General features: G+C 42.0%; 2 protein-coding genes across 3 annotated transcripts in view; one reads left to right on the top strand and one right to left on the bottom strand.

The window, feature by feature from the left end:
- The window catches only part of WDR33 (WD repeat domain 33), an 82,681-nt gene extending 71,478 nt beyond the window's left edge, over positions 1 to 11,203 (top strand). The window contains exons 17-22 of one of the 2 annotated variants that reach the window (XM_011363665.2): positions 84 to 192; positions 3,197 to 3,635; positions 7,547 to 7,710; positions 7,825 to 7,917; positions 8,587 to 8,802; positions 10,560 to 11,203. In XM_011363665.2, coding sequence (XP_011361967.1) covers positions 84 to 192; positions 3,197 to 3,635; positions 7,547 to 7,710; positions 7,825 to 7,917; positions 8,587 to 8,802; positions 10,560 to 10,789 — 1,251 coding nt within the window. In that variant the 3' untranslated portion in view covers positions 10,790 to 11,203. The remainder of the gene's footprint in view (positions 1 to 83; positions 193 to 3,196; positions 3,636 to 7,546; positions 7,711 to 7,824; positions 7,918 to 8,586; positions 8,803 to 10,559) is intronic. The other variant, XM_023532670.1, reaches the window with a different exon arrangement.
- A 1,057-nt stretch (positions 11,204 to 12,260) lies between these two features.
- SFT2D3 (SFT2 domain containing 3) lies at positions 12,261 to 16,001 on the bottom strand. Its single transcript, XM_011363664.2, has one exon. The coding sequence runs from the start codon at positions 14,983 to 14,985 to the stop codon at positions 14,332 to 14,334; it is 654 nt and encodes a 217-aa protein (XP_011361966.1). The 5' UTR covers positions 14,986 to 16,001; the 3' UTR covers positions 12,261 to 14,331.
- Between the last annotated feature and the right edge of the window lie 6,378 nt (positions 16,002 to 22,379).

The following is a 22,379-nucleotide window of genomic DNA, read 5'->3' as shown; positions in this document are numbered from 1 at the left end:
ATATGGTCACATTATAATAAAATTGCTATTCATGAAGCACAAGCCTATGATTTCACACCCCCACTTTAAAAACATCTTTTCAGGAAGGACAGAACGCAGGCCCCCCACCCCTGATCCCAGGCCTAGGACAGCAGGGAGCACAAGGTCGCATCCCCCCTCTTAACCCTGGACAAGGACCTGGCCCTAACAAAGGTAAATATCTGCTTGGTTGGATATGAGGTTGTATTTTACCACCTTTGGGTAAATCATACAATAAATAGTTTTATTGGTAAGTAATTGATAGAATGGTCATTTGTACCTCTAGAATAAATGAGAGCATTGTCATTTCAGGTAATAGCTTTGTCTTATGTTGTTTTCATTCATAGATTTGCTTTAGTTAGCCAAAAACGCTGCCTGGAGAAATTAAGCTCCTCACGACCAGAAGCTGTCAGTGAGACCAGTGGGACAGCCCGTAGCACCAGAGCCTGGGCCACAGGTGGCATTGTCCGTCTGCTGGGAATGGGAGTGGTGCCTGGGCTCATCCAGTGCAAGTGCATGTTTTAGCATCCAGAGAGCTGAACTGTTTCAGTTTAATTTTTTTAATGATAAAGAATTCAGATTTTAACGCTTTTTAATATCACACTCCTCTTCCCTCCAATCATGTCATGTATTGAATTCTTTAGCTGTTTACGTTGTTCTGCACCACTTGAAAAGAAAAAAGCAATACACTGAAATGTTGTTCTTCAGGTTGTTGCTGTGGAAAGCACAGAGATGAGAATTGTCTGTATTCAGATGTGAAGCTATTTGGAAGTTAATCCCAAGAGTTGAAAGAGCACATTGAGGGAGCCAGACTCCCCTGTTCCCTATTTATGCTCTCATACATCTGCATGAAGCATTGGAGTAAAGTGGGCAGCAGGCTGTTGGGTGGAAAGTTAGAGGATAGGACTGTGAGGGAGTGTATGTGGAGGGAAATTAGGAGATGGAGTTGTTATCTTCAGTGGGAGGACGTAAACCAGAGACCAATGAGTACTTTGGAGATTACACTGGAAAAAACTTCACTCCTTTTAATTTTTAATTGCCTAAGCCCACAGCACTCTGTGGTACATGTTCTTGCCCCCGGTTTTTAAGTTAAGAACAGTCCTTGTCAGCATTTACAGCCCAAGGACTTTGGGAATTTAAAGCCTAGTCTTGAATTTATGTGAATTATTAAAGATAGGAAAGGAAGGGATAAAGGAATTAGGAAAATGTTTATTTTAGTCCCATCCTATGGAAGTGATGGCCAGCAGAGAAAAAGAAAAAGCAAGCATCAAGAACCAATCTTTGGAGTTTGAGGATCCTAAGAAAAGAAGAGTCTTTTACCTATAAGGTATAGCCATCGATGAGAGCCTGTCTCTCTTCACCTCCCCTACCCTGTGTCTGTCTCCACCCATTTCTCTCTCCTCCTCATTCTTCCCCTTTTTTCTTTCTTTCTCTCTCCCTCCCCACCCCATTTCTCCCTCTTTTTCTTCATCTCTTTTCCTCCCATGGACCAAAGGGAGAAGAGAAGAGCCAAGAAAGGGTCCTGTTATCTCCTACTGGATTAACCAGTTCTCCTGCCATATCCCTTCTGATTTGCAGTGGTAGGTTTCTTCCCCTGCAGGAACAGAGAGCTTTTAAACAGGTAGAGGTAATTGGAGGATTAATATTCATAGGTCCAAGTGGAATATGTTCAGCTTCCTCAGGTCAAAGATCTGCTGTGTCTAAGGTCACACCAAATTCAGACAACGTAATGCCAGGGAGAAGCCATTAACTGCAGCAGCACACTGAAAAGTGAGGAGACCTGTCTACCATAAGAAACAGATCTAGGATATTTGCAAACTGACTGAACGAAGAGGTGACTCAGAAGGTGCTTTCCTCAGCATGGAGAGGACTGGTTTAATGGAGGAAAGAGGGAGAACCCTTCTAATGGTATATTTTTATGCTGAGATTTCCAAGTTTTTTAAAATACATGTTTGAATAATGAGGAGGGATTGAAATGGCTAAGAGAAATGAACAGACACAAAAGGACATTGAAAGGGTAAGAGTTATGTTTGACGGTGGTACGAGGAAACGAAATTCGTCTTTATGGCCAGAGAAAAGAATAAAAGGCATGAGCTGGGCAAGTAGAGGAATTTCATTTTAAAACTTAGTTGTTTTAGAGACAAGAGTAACCCTTTGCTATCTGATTTTCAGACATATTTAAATTGTATGTTGACAGAAAATAGGTATTCATTTGTAATGACTGCAATAGTTCAATAGCCAGGAAAACAGAGCCCTTCAAAGTTAAGAAGTGAACTAAGTTAATCATTACAGATTTAATTGGTTTCTCTAGATTTTTATTCAGTACTTTGAATATATGTTTGAATATTTTTAAAAATCTTCATTGGGTTTCCAAACACTGCAAAGAATGGTAATAATAATGGATGAGGAATAACATTCATAGAAAGAGGCAGAAAAACTGTTCATGTAAACCTTGAAACTGAAGTACAGCGGGGCTTCGTAGTCACCAGACAGTTATGAGAGAAGCTAGCTCATGGTTCCGTGTGCCTTACAGAAAAGTTTGTTAAGGATCAAAGTGTGAGTTAAATCAAATTAAATGAACTATAGAGGTTAAAGGAGTGACATCATAGATGGTGGCAGCATAGCTCTGTACCCTGTAATGGGCTTTATAGGCCTTTATAAGTGTGGAGGTGACTTTGCTTGGCTTCCTGGCCTGCAGCATGAATTTTCTGTTGTCTCCTTCCTGGGTATGGAGCAGGTGGGCCAGAATGAAGTCACTGAAAGACTGGGGGCAGGGAGGAAAGCTCATTCTTACCTATGTTCTTTAAATTAATCCTCACAGTAGAGGAATATACTAGAAGGTGGGTATTGCTAATCTCATTTGAGATTAGTAATTTGCCCTAGGTCGAGTTCCTTAACTATTAAATGATGAAGTTGAAATCTTCACCACACACCCTTGTTCTTTCCATTATATGGTACGTTAACTATTAAATGATGAAGTTGAAATCTTCACCACACACCCTTGTTCTTTCCATTATATGGTACGTTAGGGACATTTGTTATCTAAGTATTCTGAGAAGCAAGAAGAGAAAACATTCTAAATAAAAGAATGCATTCTGAAACATTATGATGCTAAAAATCAGACCTGTGTTGCTAGGATTGCTGGAAGACATGGTAAAATCAGCTTTGTTTTCTGTAGGTGACTCACGGGGCCCTCCAAACCATCACATGGGCCCGATGTCAGAGAGGCGTCATGAGCAGAGCAGTGGCCCCGAGCATGGTGCGGACAGGGGGCCTTACCGTGGCGGCCAGGACTGCAGGGGTCCCCCTGATAGGCGCGGCCCTCACCCTGACTTCCCTGATGACTTCAGCAGACCAGATGACTTCCACCCTGACAAGCGCTTTGGCCACCGATTACGTGAATTTGAGGGGCGAGGAGGACCTTTACCACAAGAAGAGAAGTGGAGGCGGGGGGGCCCCGGGCCTCCGTTTCCCCCTGATCACAGGGAGTTCAGTGAGGGGGATGGCCGGGGTGCAGGCCGGGGCCCTCCAGGGGTGTGGGAAGGCCGCAGACCTGGAGATGAGCGATTTCCCCGGGATCCTGAGGACCCTCGTTTTCGAGGGCGCAGAGAAGAAAGGTGGGGCAGATGCACTGTGGGTCCATTTCTTCCTGGGAGCTTTTTACTTGTTTTTTCCCGTAAAAGTCTCTTTCCTCTTGCTTGGGAAGAAAGTACTAGACTGATTTACTAGTTCTACCCTCTCTATGTTTTGCATATAGAGTTAAAAAATAATTATGCTTTTTAATCTTTATGTAGTCCTTTTGTCTTTACAATTTAGAAAAAAAATTTTTGCATATTTTTTGCTTGTTTTAAAGAGATGGGAGGATCCATATACTATAAAGTTTCTTGGATCTGATCAGAAATCTCATATGTTCTTTTGATTAGAATGAAATATGAAACTTATCTAGATAGTAATAAAGGAAGTATTAAATAGTTTTTGTGAAATTGCCTAAAGATGTTAACAAAATCAAATCAAACTGAAAACAATCTTGCTGTTAAACTTAACTTAGGTCGAGATCAGTCTCGAATACTCAGCTTGCTTGGAGTTAAAAAGGAATAGAAGAAGTATGGAGGAAAAACAAGAATTAGTGAAATCTCAAGTGAGACTCTGAATAATCAATGATGCTGATAATTGAGTATTTACCGTGTGCACACTCATACTAGATATTACCTCATCTAATATTACAGTGAATTGTGAGATCGGTGTTATTGTCAGCATTTTACATATAAAGGATCACGCTGAGAATCAGCAGTTTCGTGACCTTCAAAAGTCTCACATGCCCATGCCGTTCAATACCCCTGCCTTTACTCCTTCAGTCGTCCCTCCTAAGTCTTTTCTCATTGCATTTTTTACTAGTGTTGCTAGTAGGTGATTGAGTTATGGTTGGCAAATCTCATCCTCACGGGATGTGTGAAAGATTGGCTGATTGAAGGGCTGTGGAGGGTGAAATAGAGACAGGGTTAAGGAAAGCAGCTGTCAGAGTGAGCTTTTTAAAACAAAAAGATTGAAGGGCTCCCAGTTTTCTTAAGGGTCTCTCTTAATGATAACCAAGTATTCCGTCTTTAAAATGGCTTTTTATGTCTGCAAGTGCCTCATTTCCAACAGCTTTGACACCAGCAACTTTCATCGATTTCTTGAAACTGCATCTTGTACAAAGTTTCAGATTTTACTAAGTTTCAATTTGTATTATATTTCATCTTTCAGTGACAAACTCATAGCCTAAAGTCTTGTGCTTTTTACAACTCTGTGCTGCTCTTCAAATAAGACAAACGTGTTCTTGTTTCCATTGTGCTTGCTGTTTCCTCTGCCTAGAATACAGTTTCCCAGTTAGATCTCTCCTGTTATACTCAGTTCCTTTACTCTGCTTCATATTTCTTCATAGCAGTTAGCACTGTGTGACGTTAAGTAAAGTATTTATTTCTTTATTACCTATATCTCCCAGAAGTATGACAGCTTCTCAAAGGCAAGGGCTTTGTTTATCCACCACTGTGTCCTCAGGACTTAGAGCAGTAGTGGTAACACAGTAACCACTCAGTAACTTGAAAAATTGAATCTGTTATATGGGGAGAGGTATTTTAGAAGGGTCAGTTCATCAGGAGATATACTAGTTACCTCAGGCTGTCATAACAAAATATCATAGACTGGGTAGCTTAAAGAACAGAAATCTATTTTCTCATAGTTCTGGATGCTAGAAGTCTCAAATCAAGATCTAGCAGAGTAGGTTTCTAGTGCGACTTCTCTTCCTGGTTTGCAGACAGCCACCTTCTCCCTATATTCTCACATGGATGGGAGAGAGTGAACAAACTCTCCCTGGTGTCTCTTCTTCTAAGGGCACAAATCCCATCACAGAGGCCCTACCACCATGACCCCCTCTAACCCTAATTACCTCTCAAAGGCCCATCTCCAAATATCACATTCAACATACGAATTTTGAGGGGGATACAGACATTTAGTCCACAACAGGTATTGCTTTCTAATTAGGGCAAATTATATTCTCTCTGTCCTTTTGTAACTAAGGCAGTCAGTCATATAGTGGATGCCTGGACAAAAGAAGAGTCCTGCTGTGTTTGGGGATTCTTCCCTGCATCTGACTCAGTGCCGTTTGCTTTTCTTCTTCCCTCTCCGCTCACCTCCTCTTGGCCAATTCCACCCTTACCTTACGTTGTTATTTCAGCCAGTGTGCTGGTCACACCCCTTTTGCTTGTAGGAGCATTATTCATAAGTTTCCTCAGGACCAAGAAAGTTATTGAAAAGATAGCTGGGGTGGTGGAGTGGAAAAGGGAAAGCTCTTTTTACAGTAAAATATCAAGAGATAAACATAGGAATGATAGATAATTAGTTCTTTTATAAGCAGTCAGTGTCATAATTGATTCAGGCACGGATCATCAGTGGATGTAAAACCGTTGGGTAAAAAATTGTGGGGTAACGAAGGTATAAGTAGTTTGGCCACAAATGTTAATCTGAATCTAATCATGAGGAAACAGAGAGATCAAATTGTGGTACATTTTATAAAACACCTGGATGGACCCAAAAATGTCAAAGTCATGAAAGAGAAAATATAGGAGGGGAACTGTTCTAGATAAAAGTAGACCAGAGAGACATGACCATGAATAACAATGTGTGGTCATGATTGAAACCCACATTTAAAAACAGTTGTAAAGGACATTTTGAGAACAACTGGAAAAAGTTGAATGAGCCTATGTATTAAATATTACATCTTATTTAGAGTGGTAATAGTATTATTATGTAGGAGAAACTCCTGTTCTTAGAAGAAACATACTGAAGTATTTAAGGATGAATCATGTTGGCCGCTGATTTTAAAATAGTTTACAAAATGAATTTGTAAATATGTTAAGAAACAAAGCACATGCGGCAAAATCTTAAGAACTAATTAATCTAGGTGAAGGATGTATAGGCTTGTTCTGTTTCAACTCTAAGTTTGAAAATTTTCAAAATAAAATGGAGTAAGAGATAACTGAATGGAGACTCAAGAAAAAGCAGCAGGCCTGTTCTGAGAGGAAGCCACAGGGAGGTGGCTTATGCACACTGGTCCCATACGCTTGACACCTTTTGACCCTTTCTCCACTTCCCATAGCCTCTCCCGGTGTGCCCATGCACCTTTCCTGCTTGCAGGCCTTTTGTTCTCCTTCCCTACAGGCTTCTGCATTGCTGGTACTCCCTCATAATGCCTCGGCTTCAGCAATACTCTTAATTCCCCAGTTTCAGAATTCCTGAGAGTTGGTGAAACTGTCTGCCAGCCAGGGCACCAGGCTGCCCATAAGCCAGATGCCTACCTATACAGACCAGTCAGTTGTACAGCGGGGATTGTGTTGGTGAAATTAGTGGCCACTCCTGCGGAGAGACTTTGGGCCTGGGCAAATGGCAGAACAGATGCCCCAAAACTAGTCTAGTACAGTTGGCAGGCATGGATCTATACCTCCCTTTTTTCTGATTGTATAAGTATTAAAAGTTCATTATAAAAACGTAAACGATAATGAAAAGTATTTGGGGGCAGTAGTAAAGAGTCTAGGTTGGGGTGGGGCTGTGGTCAGAACTGGCTGAGTTCAAATTTGAACACTTATTTGTGTACTTGAATAAATGTCCTAACCTCTCTGTGCCTCAGTGTACTCATGGGTAGAATAATCATAGTAGCAGCTTCATATGGTTGTGAGGATGAAATGGAATAAATATTTCTTGTAAAGCACTTGGCATGATATAAGCACTTAAAAAATGCTCACTGCTATTATTATTAAAAGCCTAAAAGAACATCAAAATGATCCTACATTCTGATATGTTTACTTTCTGCCTGTTTTTGCTTGTAATATTGGGATCGTAAAATGTGTACTTTAAAAAATACATAATTTTACTCAGTTTTTCTCCGGTTGAATGTTGGGTCATATTTTGTCGTACAATGATGTTTCTTTGAAATGTGAGCTGAGAGCTGTAAGGTGTTCCATTAGGTGGACATTCTGGTGTTTTGTCCTGACAGCTTCAGAAGGGGAGCCCCACCAAGACATGAGGGACGTGCTCCCCCAAGAGGAAGGGATGGTTTTCCTGGTCCTGAAGACTTTGGTCCAGAGGAGAGTTTTGATGCGGCTGATGAAGCTGCCCGAGGAAGAGATCTCCGGGGACGAGGCCGGGGTGCCCCACGAGGTGAGCGTGCGCTGAGGAAACTGGCTCTCAGAAGGCCAGGGGTGGAGAGGTAGGTGGTTGAAGATATACCTGAAATAGTCTGTGAGTGTGATGTCGTTTTGTTCCATTGTGTAGGGGGAAGGAAGGGTTTACTTCCCACTCCTGATGAGTTCCCTCGCTTTGAAGGAGGACGGAAACCAGAGTCCTGGGATGGAAATAGAGAGCCCGGTAAGGAAGAATTGCCCGTGGCTTATGGTAACTTGAGACCAGCAGTTCACAAGGTTGTGGTCAGAGGATCTCTGGGATCTCAGGCTCTTTTTTCCAACTCACAGCTCCATGGTAGGCTAGATTGTCTTCATATCCTTCAATCAACAGCATTCTATCACAGGAGATTGAAAGCAGAAACAAATGAGACAATCCAGCTTTCATCTATTGAACCAGACATTAAAGGAATTTGTCTAAATATAAAACAATAGCATTCTTTTCACTAAATTGTTTTGCTTTTAGAAAATGTAGTTAAATGATTCAATATTTTCTCAGCCTTAATTGCTAACATGGCAAATATTATTAGATATAATTCTCATAAATGGAATCCCTTTGGGGTTCAGTAATTTTCAAGAGTATAAAGATGTCCTGAGACTAAAAAGTTTGAGATCCACTTTTCTGGACCATATTTTCTTCTTATTTTAGGAGGTATGTTGATTTCTAATCTTGACCTTTTTTGTGTACTGATGTGACTTATACCTGGTGGGTATTCAGCGAATGTTTCTTGCATGAATGAGTGTTGGTTCTCAAGTTGCTAATTATTCTTAACAGTATAATTTCTCTCTTCTGTTGGTCATGCTGTACTATAATGAGATAGATTCTTAGCCTTGTCGATCTGTGTTTCTGTTTCAGGGCCAGGTCATGAACATTTCCGTGATGCTCCCCGCCCTGATCATCCCCCTCACGACGGTCATTCCCCGGCCAGCAGAGAACGTTCTTCTTCTCTTCAAGGCATGGACATGGCATCCCTGCCACCCCGAAAACGCCCCTGGCATGATGGGCCAGGGACCTCTGAGCACAGAGAAATGGAAGCCCCAGGGGTTCCTTCTGAGGATCGAGGAGGCAAAGGTAAGTGGAGGCCAGTAATTGTATTTCCTGGAGCCGTGGATGTCACAGCCCTGCCAGGAAGGCTACAGGGGCCATCAGAGGCCTCATCTCCAGGCCAGCCCCACCACAGGATATGCCTGTTCCATCTGTCCCCTGCCAGGGTACCGAGAGTCCTTTCTCCAGTCTACCTCTAGGGCTTAGGTTTTGGAAAGGCACGTGTTCCCAAATGTGGTACAAATGAAGTTAGCTTGGGCTCACCGCACAGCCAGTTGTAGCTTTCTCAGGGGACTGCAAGCTCAGCTTCTGTACAACTCTCCTCTTGCTTTCAAAGAATTTCTGCTTTGTTCCAGTTCAGCTATTTGTCAGGGTGCCTAGCACTGTCTCTGCTGATGGTGCTTTTCTGTGAGACTCCTGCTCTAACTGGCAAGTGTGCTCTCCACCGATGGCTACTCTGAGCCCTGGAGGGTGTTCTCAGTGGCCAAAGGAATTATCCTCTCCCAGGTGCTGGGGTTTTTTAGCCTGAGCCCGGAAGGAACACTGCTTGTGCCCATAGTCACAAAGACTTTGGGGAACATGATCTGGAAGGGGTTGTGTTCGGGGTGGGGTGGGCAGCAGATTGAAACTTTGGATCTTTATTTTAGAGGCAGCACTAACTTTTAGCCAAGGGCAGTAAGCACCAAGTGCTAACTACAATTCTGGTCTCAGTTTAGGCTGGGCTATTGCATATGTGGTGTGTTCTGGAGGCTGCTGGAAAGATTGCCTGTGTGCCCCAACTTGTGCTCCACTCCCCAGTTAACCTGCCACCATGACAGAGTTCTGGCCTTTGTTCTTGATAGTTCTTTGGTTCTTCTCAGAGCAAAACTCTCATAAATTACCTCATGTCACCAGTAGATCTCCCCACCCACACATTTTGTTACTCGTCTGTATGGGTACTCAGAACACCTTTGTAGGCCCTGGCCAAGGTCACATGGCTAGTGTGGAAATGATGCCCTAGCTGATAACTTCTCTGCCCAGGCACCTCCTGTGGGCTGATGCTGTGCTTTGTCAGAAGCCAAACTTATTCCTTTGCCTAGCTTTCCTAACCCCTTTGTCTTAACTGGAATTCAATTCCATTTAAAAATTTAAGACAGAAGTTGTCAATAATCTTCTGATAGGATCTCATAAGAAAATTTAAAAGTTGGAATGTTAATACCTAAAGGTTTGTGTGTCTAAGTCTGGAACAAATAAAACTATCCCTGGGAGAAATCATTCTAAAAGCTAGTGTTTTTCTTTTTATGCTTTTGCTTTACAGGAAATATTTTATTTCACTATTTAAAAGATCAAAAGTGCTACATAATTATGGGATAATCATAGTAAACACTTATCCTAGTTCACACTTGTAGTTCACATCATCACAGTTGCCTCCAAAGTTAAGTCAGTGCTTTTCAGACCTCACCCCAGAATACCCCTGGTGGCATAGGAGGCTGAAGTTATACTTCCTATAGAGACATGGCCCAGTGTGTCTGTGACACCCAGAAGATGCTCCATGTTTCTCAATTTACCATTGTCTCTGTCACAGCCCTTGAGGAACATGTGTCTAGTTGATGCAGAGAGGCATCAAGCCTGGATGGGAAAGAGACAGTGGTCAAGAAGAGGGTGAAGGCATAACTTTTAACGCTCTAAATATGAATGTCTTCCAAACTGTTTTTAAAGAGAATCAGAAGTATTGTCATCAGAGTAAAAGTTTGTACCAGGAGTCTGGTATAGAAGTCACATGTGAAATCAATGTTTCATTTCAGGCCGAGGGGGCCCAGGACCTTCCCAAAGAGTGCCAAAATCCGGGCGTTCCAGCTCCTTGGATGGAGATCACCACGATGGATACCACAGAGATGAACCTTTTGGGGGCCCTCCAGGCAGTGGTACCCCTTCTAGGGGGGTCCGGAGTGGCAGTAACTGGGGTAGAGGGAGTAACATGAACTCTGGCCCACCAAGGCGAGGAGCTTCAAGGGGTGGTGGAAGGGGTCGGTAGAAGTTGGGGTTGAGTACCTCTCAGCCTTTCTGGACAGTATTTAAGAACTTCTTGTGGACTTATTAAGAGAAACAAAAGGAAGCCTGCACCATGTAGCCCTGAACTGTTTTTCTGGAGCAGCTGAATCCCAGGAGCCCCTGAGGTCTTCAAGATGAAGAGACTGCTGCTGGCTACCTAGAGCAGCTGGATTTGTTTTGTCCTGTCCATCCTCACTGCCCTAATTCCCACATTGTTTTGTGAAGATAAAAGCTGGAATCTTTTTTTTAAGCGTCATGAGACAAGGAGCCCCTCCACAAATTTAAGTTCATGTCCAATTGGAATTGTTTCTATATGTACAGTTTGTCAGAGAAAAAACATTAAGTTGTTTTTGTATGAATACAGAGTGTGATTTACGCAAGAATTAACAGAAAACAACTAGTTGTGAAGTGCTTACCTTAAGGAAACCCTTTGCGTCGTTTCCATTGCATCGTCTGCTGAGGGGCATATAATTAGTGGTTCTACTTGTGAGCATACTTGATGAGAATCCTTAAGTCATCTAAATTAATTTTCATCCATGAACTTTTTGTTTTTAAACAAATTCTCATCCAGCCATTGTTAAACTTATTTTTGTAATGAGAAATAACTTAAAACTATAACACAGTTTAAAGTAAGTTCAAAGCCTTAGATGTGTAGATGGAAAATTAGACTCTGAAGAAAAAAATTCTGTTTATCCAAATAAGGGTTCTCCCTTGAGTGCATCTGCTAGTAATCAATCACATCTTATATTTAATTGCCTTGTTTCTGAAGAGGAATTTGATGTAAGCCAGGAATTAACTACAGGTACCCTTTGATTACTGTAAATCATTTCACAAATTGTTTAAGTTGAAAAGGAACAAACCAAAATATCTAAAACAATTTTGCAAAACCTAATTCTTTTACTTCCATACTAGTTATTTGGAAATAACAATGTTTAAGGCATAGGATAGGCTCTAACAAAGTAAGCCAGGAATTTCTTGTCGACAAATTCCCTTAGTTTTAAATATAACATTAGGCCATTTGGAGTGGGTGCCAAAAGTTAAGTTTGTGATAACTCCATGATACTTTCCATACTAATCCTTACTTTGTTTTTGTAAGAAAGCTTTTATTTAAAGGGCAGCCCCAACATCTCATTACATCATCAGCTTCAGTTTTGCATTAGACAAGTTTGCTTGCCAAGTTAGTGGTGCTTGTCTCAGTAGTTGCTGAGAAAAGGGATACTGACATAGTTGGACAGTATATAAAAACGTTAACTGGTTCTCTATTAATGTAAACAATGACAAAAGCTGTTATTTGTTCAGAATGAAAAATGGCAACCACTCACATTGCATTTTAGGATATTAGGGTATTAGAACCTGGACAATTATTCAGCTATGTGAATAATTTCAATTTATTTTGAAATTAAAAACATTTATCAGCACCTCACTGTAAATACGATTAGGAGGCTCAAGATTACTTTAGGTTTGTGGATATTCTTTATTTGCTCTCCACTGGTATAGCTTAAAAAGAAGTTGTAATCAAATTCTGAGAAGCTGAAACGGGATCCAGAGACCAAACCCCTATCGAGATTAGGCTCCTTTTTCTGAGATTCATGTGGTAGACATTTATCATCTTAACATTTTAGGCTTTAATTTTACAACACAGTACCTCAGTAAGCAGATAACCAGATCACATTTTGAGAATGAATTCACTTAGAAAAACCTGAAATCTATATATTATGAAATACTTAGGATATATATATATATAGGCATTTTAAAACACCGCCGTCAAAATACAAAATATTGTGCTTTGAATTTTATAAAAACTTGACTTTCAGCATTTGAATTCTTGAGAAAACGTTGGGAAAATAATTTTTAGAACTAATAGCATCAACATAAGAATGTGATAAAAACTGTAAAGTCATCAGCTGTGAAAATTCTAGAGAAATATAGAACAGATTTAACTAGGGGGTAGAAGAGCAGGCAATGGCACAAGTTTTCCAGTTGAAAAAAAAAAATACTGCCTGAAAAACTGCATCTGCTCTTACAAACACCTGCTTGGTTGTTCCTCTTGAGGTGGGTAACCCTCAGAGAACACTGTGGAAGAGGCACGTGAAGTAGCCTGTAAGACCACAGTGGATGTCAGTCACTTTAGTGTCACTTGATGAGGCAGGGCTTAGGACACTCATCAGGACCTCAGATTAAAAATTTTGAGGCTGGATGATAAGGCAATGTTCTACTGCTGCCTGACACACTTGTTTAGGCAACACTGGAATCCAGCCCCAGAAAAAATTTCAAACTGTTAAATCCAATGCACAGAAAAGTGGTTTTTAACCTTAGGTGAACATGGAATCATCTGGAGAGCTCTAAAGAAAAATATTCATACCTGGGTCCCAGCCCTTAGAGATTCTGATGGAACTGATCTGAGGTTTGGCTCTTCAAGTAATTCTGATGTAATATGAGAACCACAGAAATAGAATTTTAAAATTATATTTTATTTTCTAGTTAATATATAGCTAGTGACAAAACCTGTAGTTTTTGGACTCATAAGAATATTAAGCCCACACTTTCTGCCAATAAAGTAAGGTGTGCAATAAAATCACAGACAAGTACTGAACCTAAGAGGAGGAAAATCGGCAATTAGATATGAAAAGCATCTTACATTTGCATTAGGATTGGCCTATAAAATCTAAATTAATTTAAAAAATCATACAGTTAGTAATTACACTATTAGACCTTTTAGAAATCCATGGTTCCCATCAAACAGATAGGAACTCCGGATGCAGAATTATCTTCCTTTCTCCCTAGGGTCTCCTAGCCCACTTCTGCCCGGGGACCTCTCAAAGCACTTACATGCACCTTACTGGATACCATATTTCTTTGGGCAGGGCATGTTCTTTTTGGTCCATCGCTTTTGTCCATACAGAACCAATTTTCCTTGTAAGGCACCGTAATTATAATTTCAGTAAAAACCTGAGGTAAACTGTTTTAACTAAAGTACTTTTTAAAAATCCGGTGGCTAAACTTTTAACCCGATACCCGTATGGCTGCACTCACACTGAAGAATGAGGGAAAATCATTTCCAAGAGCCAAAGGGAAAAAGAAAAAATAAGCTTATCATAAACTACAATCTACAACCGGATTTTTAAAAATAAGAAGTAAACACGAAATCTGAGAAAAGTCACAAGGGCAGCTAATTAAATCCGATTTTTTTTTTTTTTTTTTACTGAGCTCAAAGTAAGACGCACAAGCAATGTCATAAATGTTTAGAGCATATCACCAACTCAAACGACCTAATCTCGTTTGCAGTGCACAAGCTGCCGAGTACATAACATGTACTCGGAATTGAGGATCTTCCGAAATTGCTTTTGTCTTTTTTATAACCGCTCCCAGTTTACAGACTCGCTGGCACAGTAAAGGAGTCCCGGGCCTGTGCGGTATGGGAAGCTGCAGTCCTTGGTTCGGCGAGCGCTGGCCCCTCGTCTCACGCGACAGCGCGTCCCAGTCGCTGACCTCGCGTCCTTCGCTGGCGCCGCGTCCCCAGGCTTCTCAGACGGGCAGCACCTTGGCGAGGCCCGCGCCGGGGCTCAGGCGCCCGAGGGCTAGGCGTAGCGCGGTGTTCGTGCCTGGCGGCAGCCAGCCAAACAACACGGTCAACAGCGCGGCCACCTGCGCGCAGGCGCCCAGCGTCGTGAGCAACGTGCTGCGCAGGCCCAGAGCCGCGTACAGCGTAGTGCCCAGCGCCACCACGTACAGCAGCGCGGGCCGCGACGGCGCCTCTTCACCGCGCAGCAGACGCCCGCACGCCGCGCCGCCCCGCAGCAGTGTCCCGCCTGCCAGCGCCAGCGCCGAGCCCAGCGACCAGAGCAGCGCGAACTTGCGGGCGCGCAGCAGTAGTGCAGGCGCGTAGAGTGCGGCCAGGCCGAAGCAGAGCGTGGCCAGCAGCAGACACACGCCGCTCGCCGCCAGCTGCTGCGTGCGTGTCACGCTCGGCAAGCACGCCGAACGCGTCACCGGCTCTTCGGTGCTCCGCGCCCACGTCCAGCGCATGCCCGCGCGGCCCGGCCACGCCCCTGCCGGCCCGTTCCCCGCCTTGGGCTCCTCCGCCTCTCCCGCGGCAAGTAGCGGCACAGCGGCCGCCGCTGGCCCCCCCGCTTTTCCCTGTGCCAGGTACTCCTGCAGCTGGCGGTGGAGGTCTGCCATCTTGGACCAAGGGGCTGCGAGAAGGGAGAGCTGCCGCCCACTTCCGGATCTTCTGGGCCGCGCTGTTGGTCGGTTGTGGAGGAAGGGGCGGGGCCTGAGGCTGGCGCCGAAGAGGCGGGAGTATCCCTGCCCTTCTGTCTTCGCAGTACCCGTGCAGCTGCGAAAGGCTACATAAGGGGCTCTGATGGAATGTTGGTATCTTATTTTTTTAATTTAAACTTTAGTATCTAATTGGCTTTATTAAACAATTTATGAATCAGCAGTAGCTCATCTAGCAGAAAGGTGCGCCCTAAGTGTATGTAGCTTGACTTTATGGATGTCAGTGCCCTGGTTGTGATGCGCTGAAGTTTTACAAGATGTTACGATCCATGGGTCGCTGTATTATTTCTCCAAACTGTATACCAATCTATAATTATCAATAAATTTAATTTTTGAAAAAGTTCAGACTTGCAACTTAAGGTTGGGGAGGCTAACAGTGATACAGTTAACACTCCACTCTCACCAATTTGCTTTCTTCTGTTCCCCGTTTGAACAAAAACCTGGTAATATTCTTGACTCCTTCAAACCCCATGTCCAAGACTTATTGGTAGTGCTCTTGTCATATATTTTTGGTTCACCTTCCTGGGCTCCAAATTCATTTTCAGATCACTGATAATCTCATCCATACAGTCACCATCAGAACTGAAGTGGTTCTAACATGCCCTGCTCTTAGAGGCGTGTTGAGACATCCTGCGATTACTCACATAAGTCATACCCCTCCACAACTCTGCCAGGGCTTCTGTCCCTCTGGTTTCTGCCTGGCTAATAACTACTGACATTCAGATCAAGCCGCATCTCCTGCTACTTAATAGTATCCAGCTTAGGTTCACTCCCTCTGAGTGCTAACCTTTCTTAGTTGTGAAAGTTTGTTTAAGGCTGTGCCAGCAACTCAAACAGGGTCTCTTTTCCTAGGATCTGAAAGGTTGCTGCAGGGGCACAACAAACGGGTATTGACCAAATGAACACAGCTGTCAATTTCAGCGCAGTAAAGTTGCCTGAAAGGCATTGTGGATGCTTCTAAAACTGATGTTTGAAAAACCTACTTTGCTAGACTTTATAAACTCCTTTTAAATATAATGGCAAGTCCTTTTGTAATGTAAGGTGTGGTACAGATGAGTTATACAGCAGTCTACTCTTGTACAGGTCTGACTTATTTGCCCCAAAAGATCATTTCTTCCCTACTCTCCTTTGTATTTGGGATGGGTGGCAGTGCTAATTTCTGCAGGCTGTTTCTCATAATCCTCTGTTGCTTGGCTTGCTAGGCACTTGGGGAAAGAAACCAGGGTATTTTCCCCATCTGTTTCTTTTGGCTGTACTACAGCTCCCCTCATGACCTTGGTACTGGCTTCCTATGGGTGACCCTAGCCAATGGGCTGATAACAATTCTTTTTCCTCTATCCCTGGAATAGGTAGGCATTCATGGCTTTCTGCTGTTGTCATCTGTTTGGCTCCTCCACCTTTCTATTAACCTGTGTAACCAATTTCCCCCATTAAATTTCTTCTAATATTTTCTGCTTTCCTGTTTGGATCCTGACAGATACTATTTCTTTTCAAAATAAATTCGAAATTGTTATCTTTGTCAACGTGAATAAAGAGGTAAAGTGAGACAAGCTCAAATGACCAGAAAGTGAGTTTATTTGGGAAAAGCAGAGGAATCACAATTCTGGAAACGCAAACTGTAACAAGCTGATGAGACTCTAATGAGAGTTTGGGGAGAATATAAACAAGGAATGCAAAGAGTGAAGAAGTCTAGGTACTACTAGACTACTAACCAGAGTCCAAGTAGTAAATTCATTGGCTTGAGGATGGAGAGAGATTTTTGACAGATGTTCATTGGTAGGAACTAAGTTTCGTTCTTAAATCAGGGATTTACCAGAAATTAGTTTATTGGTTAAGTTTTGTTTTCCTGAGGATGTATGAAAGCAGGGGTCCCCAACCCCTAGGCCTCAAACCAGTATCGGTCCTATTAGAAACTGGGCCATACAGCAGCAGGTGAGTGGCAGGCAAGTGAGCTTCATCTGCATTTGCTGCCACTCCCCAGCACTAGCATCACTACCTCAGCTCCATTTCAGAACATCAGGCATTAGATTCTCATGGGAGCACCGGTACCTGGTGCCAAAAAGGTTGGGGACCTCCGTGTGAAAGTCTCCATTTCATATCCTCTGGTTTCACTTTAGATCGAAATCCTTTCACACATGATAATAATAGTGATCATTTGATCACTTACCATGAGAAAAATCACTAAGATGGCTATTACAAAAAAAGATAGTTTTAGCCAGATGTGGAGAAATTGAAATTATAAGATGGTACAGCTGCTATGGAAAACAGTATGGTGGCTCCTAAAAAAAAAAATACCATCTGACCCAGTAATTCCATTTCTAGGGAAAACTGAAATACTGAGAAGTTAAATAACGTAGAAAGGTCACTTAAAATTTTGGTGATATGGCAGGGCTAGAAGTTGTGAGTTTTGGTATTTAACTTTGTGAGCTTCTTATATAACGAGGCCTTCCCTGGGAATAGTTTTCTGTAATGCTAGAAATCTCTGATTTGTTTCCTGCACTGATTGAAGGACATCATAAAACACTTCCTTGACCTACCACCCACCTCCAGCTACTGCAGCAAATTCATTCACAGAGTCTGTAAATTCGATGTCTCTACTTGCCTCCGATTCTCCCTTTAACTCATTTATCCTGTCATGCCAGCAAAATTGTTCATGACAAAGTCACCAAATACTTCCGTTGCCAAGTCCAGTGAAAATTTTAGTCTTCGTGTTACTGGTTCTGGGGACTCCTGGAACTCCTGGACCTTGGTTCTTTGTGTCCGGTTGGCAAAGACTTGAAGGCAGACTCCCAGGAGTTTGTAAGCAAGCTAGTTTCATTGAAAGCGAAAGTGCGCTTCTGAGATGAGACAAGAGGCTGCCAAGAGCGGTTAGCCTTGAAGCTCACTTACTCTCAGAAGGGAGAGCAGGCTGCCAAAAGCCATCAGTCCTGAAGTATAGGCAAAAGTACACTCAGATGGGAGAGCGAGCGGGCAGGCTCAAGAGAGAGCTGCCGCGTTGTCCATTGTGAGTTTGAGAATTTTGTCCATTAATCTAACTGAGGGGTGGAATATTCGTGAATTTGGGTTGCCCCTTCATGGAGAGGTGTTTTTTTCCTAGAATCAGGGAGACACCCTCTCTTCTTGCCATATTTGGGCTTTTCGGAAATGTCATGGCATCAGGTGCCTGATGGGTACAGCCTTAACTGCAATGCTGATTTATTAAATGATCATATAATGAAGCAAAGATGAATTTTAGGTCACACCCACTGTCCTGCACATGCCTATGTTGGGGACTTTCCCTATCCCCTTTATTTTCTGCCTTAGCGGGAAGTTTTAAACCACAAAACTGCTTCACTAACTCAAAGCTATTGTTCAAAGCTGTTTTTCATTTTAGTGGTTCTGGGAAGGGGTCCTGATGTAACTCCTACCTCAGTTGCCCTCCTTAAACTTCCAGTATCCCACACATTTGTTCACTCTCTTCTTTAATTCAACATGTGCCTTTCAGGACAGCACCCAGCACCAGTCGCATCTCCTTTATTTGCTCTTTTTCCTCCTGATCCCTAAATGTTGGAGTGTCCCCAAGACATCTCTTCTTTTTTCTTGGCATGGTAAAAAATAATATAAATAGAGCCACTTTAAATTGGAGTTGGAGCTTCCATCCCAGAGGAACTGCCTTGCTTGTCTTACTCTTCAAACCTTCGGAATGTTAAAAAGGCAAAATAACTTTTGGATTGGGCCTAAAGCAACATTGTATCCCAAAGAACTGTATGCAAACATAACAAGAAAGCAGATATGACTACCAGATTGAAAATTAAAAACATTCTTTAGCATTAGCACCACTATAGAAATGCCTTCCTTCTACCTGATGCAGGATGGGGTGAATCTCCCTGAATGGGGACTTAAGCCCTACACCCTCTGAGAGCAGATCCTTGACTGCGCACAGCAAAGAATTCAAGCATGAGCCAGATTTGGGACAAAAGGAAAGTTTATCAGAGAAGGAATAACACTCCACAGAGAGACGTGCACCCCCCACCCCACCCCTGCCAGAGAAAATGAGAATCCCTGCATTCCAGGAATTCAATTTAAATGTGATTCTTAGTTTCTATGAATTAGAGCTAAAAGTTCCTGCTTTCATTTCATAATAGAGGTTTGCAGTGTTAAAGACATGTTAGTAACTTCAGCCTCTGTTCTATAGGTTCCTCATAGTCTGGCTGTAGGGAATGATTGGTTGATTTATTTTGTGTAGGGTACAGCTTAAAAGACTGTTTTCCCGTTTTCTTTCATGGTATGGGTATGTAGCATTAAAGGTATGGGTAAATAGTTTGTTATATAATCTCAGCAGGAATCTTCCTTTGTTCTGTATGTTCCCAGTGGTCTGGCAGCACATTGCAGGCTCTGAATACAACTTGGTTTAATATTTAGTCAATATGTGTACTTCTCATGTATCTTTCCTATATCATATTGATGTAATTGTTCCTCTTCCCTTTGTCATTAAAACCCCTTGTTTCTGTGTAACCGTTTGGAGGGGGGGCGGGTTTCAGCATCTGCATGGGAGGGCAGGTAATGATGCAGAAATGCGATCATCATTTTTCCTCAGTTCTTTTCCACCCTGTACAAGGAAGAGGTATGCATGGAGCGGATTTTAGGCCCGCATCCCCCAACTTCAGGAGAAAATGAGAGAAGCGATGAGAGGAGAGATCATAGAGCCTGCAGCATAGAGAGCTGAAGCCTGTGGAACTTAATGGGAGATCAGAATGCAAGTCATGGCACCAAAATCTATTACTGTTTGAGGGTGATTTGAACTCCGGTGTCGCCCCAGCTGCATGGGGTGGGTGGTAATGATGCAGAAGTGCAATCATTTTTCCTTGGTTCTTCCCCACTGGTGCTGCAAAGAATCATAGGTCAGTGAGATTTAGAAAAAGATTTATTAAAGGTATATTTTAGAAGGAAATGGGCCATGCTAAGGAAGGCTGCAGCCCTGTGGAATTTGGGAGGTGAAAAGATAAAAGAAATAAAAGACCGGGTATGCCCCAAGGGAGGGATGGGTTTTCAGCCAAGAGAACTGTAACAGCACAGAAGTGGGAAGGTCTGTATAATATTTGGACCATGATGAGTGGTTACAAAGGCATTCTTAGGTGATTGGCACGTGAGGTCATTTTGATTGACACTTGGCTGCTATATAACTCTGCCTAGTACGCGTGTGCTTAACCAGAATTCAGTCTGTTATAATTAGATTCATGAACTTCTGGGCATAAACATAGTATTATAATAATGGTATAATGAGGCTGAGGTTGTGGGCAGGTTAGAGTGATACTTTCTGCACTTGTGTATGTGGCCAGATTAAACCAACTATAGGTTATCTCCCTCCCGTTTTTTTGTTTTTTGTTTTTTTTGTTTTGTTTATTTATTTATTTTTTTTGTCTACTGGAATGCTGGAGAGATTTTTTTTAACTACCAATGGGGTTTCTCTGGGAGGTCTCTAGGCTGGGCCTCTATTCCTTTGTTCCCCTGTCACCCATGTTTGATTAGCTACCTAACATTTGCCTTTGAATTGGAACAGTGTTTGGGTTTCTGCCTGAAGCTGTGCTTCCCAAGTAGCCATTCTTTTGGATCTCAAATAAATGCTTGTTAAATCTCACTTTGGCTTTAATTTTTAAGTTAACATATCTGCTGTTAGCAGTGGGATGTAAAGTGTCCTCACCTTCATGAACTTGCATCTCTTGGAGCTGGGTATGGTACCTTTGAGATTTGAAGGGGTTTTCCCCTCAAAGTGCATGTGGGGGTGATTGCCTTGGGGATGGTTGTCCTAGTGCCAGAGTTCGTTACCACATAATAGATTCCCCCTTTTCCCCCCACAAGCCCTGTTCAGGAAGGAACCTTCACTTATGGAGCTTACTACTGCATGATAAAGTATCTTTTTAAAGTTTTTCTTCATGAGGACTTTTCACAGCTCTCATACTTGTAAAGAAGTATCCTGGGAGTGGGGTGAGCAGCTCATAGGGATTTTTCCCTGGTGGGCGAGCATTCATTTGGTTGCATGCTTTTTTGTTTCCTTGTCTCTGTTTTTCTTTATTGTGTTTGTTATGTTGTCATAAGAAAGATTTCATAGGGGAGGACAAAGGCATAAATCCTATAAAATTGACTAATTTGCAGATCTCAACAGAGCAGTGGCTATGTGTAAACAAATTCCCTGGGCTGTCAATTAACATCTTTTTTGTCTTTTTGTCTGGCTATGACAGCTTTCTAGGAGAATTTATTAATAACATGGGGCCTCCACTCTCCAAAAGTTCCTCAAAAATGGCCTTTCCTCAGAAATTAATTAGTTATATGTACAAACATTTTGGTTATTCCTCTTGAGGTTTTTAAATAAAATATACCAACTTAACCAAAATAATTTAAAACTCTAATGGCTGTTCAGGAAAACCTTTAAGTTCATTTGAAAGCACCTGCCACTGCCCCGCACCCCTGTCACCCACCTTCTTAAAAAAGAGGAATCTAGACCTCTCAGGGACAATGGGATACATTCTTTGATTGATAAGCAGACGCTTTTAAAAGACAAAATGACTTCTCTAAAAAGATCCTAAAAGTATGAGTAGATACTTTAAAATTTCTCACTGTTAGTCCCTTTTGAAACCTGACAAGATATTTCAAATAATTTAATAACTATATAATCAGGAATTTGAAAAAATTAAAAGTTTGAGAAGATTTTTTAAAGCCTCCCAAGTTCCTCTTGAAGGTCATCAGGAATGTAAACAGCCCACAATTCCTGAGACTAAACCAACCAAAGGAAAAAAATGGGAAAGAAAAGCCTTTTAAAAACACAAGTGCCTAAAAAGTTTCCCTTGCCTAAGCAGTGCCCCTAGCCTAGTTAAAAATTGTCATGGACAATTTTAAAAGCTTTCTCTAAAAATAATAAAAGCCTTAGCCATCTGAGTGAATAAACAACTTATTCTGTTACAAATTAGTGGGGTTTTGCCTTACTGAACCTATGTCATGTCTGAAATTAAAAAAATAAAACACAACTATCAGGTCTCTGGTTGCATCTGTGTGTGTATATATACATACGTATACATATCTATGTGTCTGTCTACCTCTGGAGGATATTAATAAACTGGTTTATAAAGAATTCTGTTTTATTGGCTTAAAGGAATTAAGCACTTAAATAAATTAAGAAATGTAACAGAAACTAACCCAAATGTTTTTCAGATTCTGAAAACATTGCTATTAAAGCTAATTAAAATAGGCATGTCTTTAAAATGATCAGTATTAAGTATAAGACTTTATTTTACCTAAGCTTACAAATTTGTCAGTAAAAA

The sequence above is a fragment of the Pteropus vampyrus genome, unplaced genomic scaffold, assembly GCF_000151845.1.
Source record: "Pteropus vampyrus isolate Shadow unplaced genomic scaffold, Pvam_2.0 Scaffold87, whole genome shotgun sequence".
In the NCBI taxonomy this organism is placed as follows: domain Eukaryota; kingdom Metazoa; phylum Chordata; class Mammalia; order Chiroptera; family Pteropodidae; genus Pteropus; species Pteropus vampyrus.
The sequence above is the reverse complement of the archived record's forward strand: the minus strand, read 5'-3'. Positions and strand labels throughout refer to the sequence as shown.